Consider the following 5,444-nt stretch of genomic DNA (forward strand, 5'->3'; position numbering starts at 1 on the left):
TGGGGTGTCCCCAGGCGTTGTTGTTTCCCATCCCCACTCCTGAAACACTTTGGAGCCATAGTTTCCATGATGGCCTTTGGCTGCTGAGTAGCCAGGGATGTTCTTCATCAGCTCCAAGGGAAAAGGGCACAAAGTAAAATCCACTGCAGCAAGCCCCACACATTGCTTTCTCTACCTTTTTTCTTGAGCAGACTGGAAGTGTTGCCAAAGAAAAATAGATGACTCAGAGGCCAAGGCTTAAATGCAGTGCAACTTTAATAAGTCTAAAGAAGAAAAGGAGATGGCGCACAGAGAGCACCAGGAGCAGCCACTAAGATGGAGCTCCCATGTGGTGTTCTTTGGACTGCCCTGCAGAGGGAGGAAGGGTGAGAGGTCCACATGAGACTGGTCTGGGGAGACACAAAGAGCAAAGAGAGAAGAATAGGAAAAGCAAGCAATGGTTCAAAGCTGTAAATACAATGTCCAGAAGCTTTATCTCTGCCCAGAACCAGGTTCTGGCATCTTGGATGCTCTTGCCAAAGACATTCCCAGAGCAGATTTAGCAGGGACGACATCTGTTGCCACCATAGCAGTTGGTGATGCAGGAGATGTCAAAGCCCCCGGAGCTGATGGGCACTCCGCCAGAGCTGAGGATGTTGCCAACGGCAGCGGAGGTGGAGGATCCCACCACGGTGTTCTGTGGGAAGGAGCTGAGGATGGGCCCGGGCAGGGTCACCACCACTGGGGAGGGTTCGATGACGACGGTGGAGCTCTGGCACTGCTGGACACAGCACTCATTGCAGCTGTTGGCCAGCGGGCAGGGGCCGCAGGGCTGGCAGCAAGGGTTGCAGGGCTGGCAGCAGGACATGGCTCGGGGTCACAGGTGCACCTGGCACAGAGGGCAGGGAGAAGCAGAATGTAAGGACGCTTGAGAAGCAGCAGTGCCCCCAAGCACCCTGCAGCCAAGGCACCTCCTGGCCCACACTGCAGTGCCCACCTCAAAGCCCAGGAGCCACCTCAGCCAAGTCCCAGCCTCTCTCTGCACAAGATCTTCTCCCCCCTGCCTTCTCCCAGCAGAAGCAGCTGCCAGCCCTGGGCTCTGACAGCCTCGATCAGCTGAGACCTCCAGCCAGGAAAGAGCTGGTCTGGAAGCAGGAGGAGAGAAGGAGGAGAAGGGTTGGAGGCTTCCCACTCACCTGATTCCTGAGGAGGAGGAGGAGGTGAGAGAAGTGGATGCGAGAGCAGAGACTTGGGCTGCCTTTTATAGCAGTCCTGCACTGCCTCAGGCCCAGTAGCACCTTGGTGGAAGTAATAATTTTGTGACCAGCTCATGGCAAGTGTGCACCATCCCAGCTAATGGCAGGGGCTGTGAATTGGCTTCCTGCACTGTGGCCTCTTCATTTCCTGGTAATTTTGCATTCCTTCCTATATGAAGGATTCCTTCTGTAAGTGCCGGGAAGACAAGCACAAGGATTTCCGTGGCAGAAAGACGTCAGCACAGGCAGAAGGCTCTGATCAAGTGCCAGCGGCATCTCTTGTGGGCAGGTGATGTTTACTTGGGTCATTTCTGATTGGGTTGTTTGTGGCAAAGTTGTCAGGAAATGGGCACTGCTCTGTTGCTTCTTGCTCACATGCCTAAGAAATGCCACGTGAGGGGACATGACAGAGCTTTTGATGTTCTTTCCTTCTTCCACTCTGCTCCTTCTTACCACCTGCTGTCTGTGTCTCCCCAGGCCAGTCTAGTTGGGATGTGTTACCCTCTGTCCCTTGGCAGGGGAGCAGATGGACACCCTGCTGGAGCTCCACTGCATGTTAGGGGCTGCCCCTGATGCCCTCTGTGAGCCACCTCCTTTTCTTCCTTCGACTCATTAAAGTTGTTCATCCAAACCTGAGCCTCCAAGTCATCCTTTGTTCTCTGGCAATGCTTCCAGTCTGCTCAGGGAAAAAGGTGGAGAACCTGTGTGTGGGAGTCCCTGTAGTGGATTTTACTTTGTGTCCTTTCCCTTGGAGCTGATGAAGACATCCCTGGCTACTCCAATGGCCATCAGGGAGATCCTGGATGCAAAGAGTGGCAGCAGTGAATGTGGGAAACAATCTTCACTGTGAGAGGAACAGCCCACAACCTCATCCGTTCCTTCTCCTCCTTTCCATTACCCACTCCATGAGCAGCACACATGGTCAAAGACATGACACCCTTTATGACACCTGTACTTCCTACAGTCCTCCAGCACCTGGCAGGGCCCAGCTGCTGTCCCGACACGCAGGGCTGAGGTGATTCACAAGTTGGGATAACGTCTGCCACAATCAGGCTGCGCAGAGAAAAGCAATATGTAGTATTTGTCAATTGCTCCTCTAAGTGTTAACATCTAACACAGCTACAACCTCCCTTAAAATGCAATAGCACCAAACAAATTTCTTACGCCTGGGACAACGCTAAGTTACCTATAGGATGGGTTTTGCTGTGTGGCTGACCGGCCTACTCGTGTTCTGGCCAGTATTTTTCAAGTGCCCTGTGTGATTGGTAGGTTAACTCCTCTACTATTTCACCAAGAGGATGTGAAGCACAAAAGAGAAAACTGCTCAGCTTATCAGTCGACAGAGGATTGTGATCCTCTAGTTACCCTATCTAGTGAGAGTGACCTGGTTGCTGCTGCCCTTTGAACACCTGGAGTTGGGGTAGCTGTGAACTATCACACCATAAAGAGAACCACGTGTGCTTTAGTTAAAGATATAAATTACACTTCACAAGCATTAACAGGTCTGAGGACAGAAATGACACAAGTCAGAGAAGCTGCCCTTGAAAATCGAGCAGCAATTGACTACTTCTTGTTGAGACATAATCACGGATGTGAAGAATTTAAAGGGATGTATTCAGTCTTTCCAATAACTCCTGACTAATGGAAAGAAATAACTAAAGAAACCAGCCACAAGTGCTACAGAGAGAGAGGGACTAGATTTTTCTTGGCTGCTTTTGTGGCCCGATACTCCTCAGCTTAGGATGGTTAAAACAATCTGTTGTACTTATTGTAATGTGATGCAGTACTCATGACCTTAATCACTTGTTTAATTCAGTGCTTACTGTTGTGCAGACTCAGTTAATAGAATAACTGGATATGACACTTTAAAGAAATTATATTAAAGTCTCAAAGGGGGCATTTGTTACTAAACAAGTTGTATTTCTTCAAGAAGTCTTTGCAGCAATGGGGGAAGATGACTTTAGCACATATTGTATGATCCCTATATTCATGGTTAATGCTTTGTAGCAGACAGTGCTTAGTACAAATACCAGAGATTAACGTGACCTTTTGTTAACTCTCTACATCTATGACTGATAAGTCTTGTGTCAGCTAATGCTTCCTTATTTACTTATATTAGTGATTAATATGTACTAGCCAATGTCTTAGTTTTGAGACGTCCTGGTTTGAAAGACAGGTGCCTGCCAAGGAAGGCGGAAACCTTCCTTGGAATGGAGAATATGACCCCTGTCACTCGGAATTATTATAACTTTGAAATTAAGGGGCTTTCGGGCAAAGATTTGGGAAAAGGAATAACAGTTCTTTACTAGTATGTGTATGTATAACAAGGCAAACACAGAACAACAAAGAAGAACAGAAAACCCAATAAGCAGTCTCTTCCCGCTCTTTAAGCACATTCCCCTCGGTGCAGTTCCGCTCACGGCCGGCAGGGGCGCTGGTGGCTCCCGGCCGGGCAGGGCGGGTGCGGTGATTCCCTGCGCCTGCAGGGGGCGCTGTGGCGCCAGCTTGGCCTTGTCTCCCTCACGTGGCAATGGCGGGTGGGCTGGATGGCAAAAATGGCTGCAGCAGGAACCTTGGAGCAGCAGCCGGAACGGCAGGGCGGGCTCACCCAGGGCAGCAAGCAAGAGGCAGCAGAAACATGGCAGTGGCAGCCCGGCTCCCAAACACGGCCGGGAAAGGCTCCCCTGGAGGGGGAAAGGGCCAGGGTTTCCCCTGAGGCAGCTGAGCAGATGGTGAAAGGTTTCCCCCCTAGTGAGCTAGGATGTTAATAAGGCTCCAGTGCAGCAGCAGCTGCCACAAGCAGAGCATCACTCATGGTAGGATAAGTAAGCAGGAGACAGAGCCTTGCAGGGGTGGCGAATTCCCCCACAGCGACCACAGCCTGCTTTCCTCTGAATGCTGAGAGAGCAAGAGCGTTAGGAGCTGTGCCCAGCCCCCTTTTTCCCAGCCCAAATCTTGAGTTATCTCTGCCTCTCCAAGAGAAACCCCCCAGCTAAGAGAGTAGCCAGCCACACCCTTCCCATGGCAATTCTTTTGTCCCTCTTAAGGATCAGTCCTTACTGTTTCTTAGTGACAGATGGGACAAAATTCCATGAAAGAAAGAAGCAAAAGGGAAAATCCTAAACCTCAACATGAGAACAAGGATTGTGTGTCAGAATGAAAAATGATAAGAGAAGTACCTTATGACCTGACCACATATTTAAGATACTCTCATGGAGAAAAGATTAATCGGAAGATCTGGAACCATATCCAAACAAGTCTATGGAAATAATTAACATATATGCATGATGAATATGTATTCATTTTCAGCATACAACCTGGTCTGTTAGGTTACTGAGCATGCTCTGAGGAGACATCCCCATGCATCCAGCTCTGCTAATAAAGTAATGTCAGCTTTCTGACCCAGGAAATTGGCTGGAGATTTTATTTCCAGGTTTTTGGTGACAATGGGGCTTTGAGCAGCCTGGTCTAGTGGAAGGTGTCCTTGCCCACAGCAGCTGGATGGGACAAGATTGTCTAACCTAAACCATTCGATGACTCTATGATCTGTGGGCTGTCTATGGCAGACCCTGTCTTCACCAGGGTCCATCTTCCTTTGTCTGTCTTGCAGTCCCCCTTGGGCACGGGTTTGGTCAAACGCTTCAGTCAGGAAGACACTGATGGACAGATTACATCTACCCGTACATGGGAGAAATGTGAATTAACAGTGAAGCAGTAAGTCATCTGCACATACTCAAGCAAAAGTCATTTACCACTGCATATGCTGAGTATGGCTGATACCAATCCTAACTTTTGAAATACCTCAGTGCTGCATCTTATGAGAGAGCTGGGCACTGCATGAGCTGAGGGACTCTATGAGATGTGTGTGGACCCTAGACCGGGTAATGGAGGGGAGGAGAAGGTAGAGATGAGGCTGTGGGCTGTTGCCACACATTGCTGTTTCCCAGCTGTTGGGAGGAAAAGGTTAAAACTGGAAGATTTGGAGAGGAGGATGATAGATTTGCACAAAGTGACCTTGTAGCTGGGGAGGCTGAGAATATCCATGCGAGAAACTTCACATATTTACTGCTGATTACCCTCTGTCGCTTGAGGGATAATAGAAAAGCTATCAGAACCTTAAGAGGCATCTCTCACAGACAGTCTTGAGCCTCCTGCTGAGAGACAGAGAGATCAAAAAGCTCAGAGGTCACAAAAGCACAGCATTGCGAT

The 5,444-nt window shown here is 49.3% G+C and overlaps 1 protein-coding gene across 2 annotated transcripts; it reads right to left on the minus strand.

Annotated features, from left to right (window-relative positions):
- Nucleotides 1-237: 237 nt before the first annotated feature.
- LOC125331106 (feather keratin Cos1-1/Cos1-3/Cos2-1-like) lies at nucleotides 238-1,274 on the minus strand. Of its 2 annotated transcripts, none has more exons than XM_048315015.1 (2): nucleotides 1,176-1,274; nucleotides 238-868 (listed from the first exon to the last, which is right to left on the minus strand). In XM_048315015.1, the coding sequence occupies exon 2, from the start codon at nucleotides 845-847 to the stop codon at nucleotides 539-541; it is 309 nt and encodes a 102-aa protein (XP_048170972.1). In that variant the 5' UTR covers nucleotides 848-868; nucleotides 1,176-1,274; the 3' UTR covers nucleotides 238-538. The 2 variants fall into 2 exon arrangements, with proteins under 2 accessions (XP_048170972.1, XP_048170981.1); XM_048315024.1 differs by lacking the exon at nucleotides 1,176-1,274 and adding an exon at nucleotides 977-1,131.
- Nucleotides 1,275-5,444: the final 4,170 nt, after the last annotated feature.

Source organism: Corvus hawaiiensis, chromosome 1, assembly GCF_020740725.1.
Source record: "Corvus hawaiiensis isolate bCorHaw1 chromosome 1, bCorHaw1.pri.cur, whole genome shotgun sequence".
Taxonomy (NCBI): domain Eukaryota; kingdom Metazoa; phylum Chordata; class Aves; order Passeriformes; family Corvidae; genus Corvus; species Corvus hawaiiensis.

Bases quoted from the DNA above. Each gene is read 5' to 3' on its own strand.
- LOC125331106 (XM_048315015.1), bottom strand. From the start codon at position 847: ATGTCCTGCTGCCAGCCCTGCAACCCTTGCTGCCAGCCCTGCGGCCCC.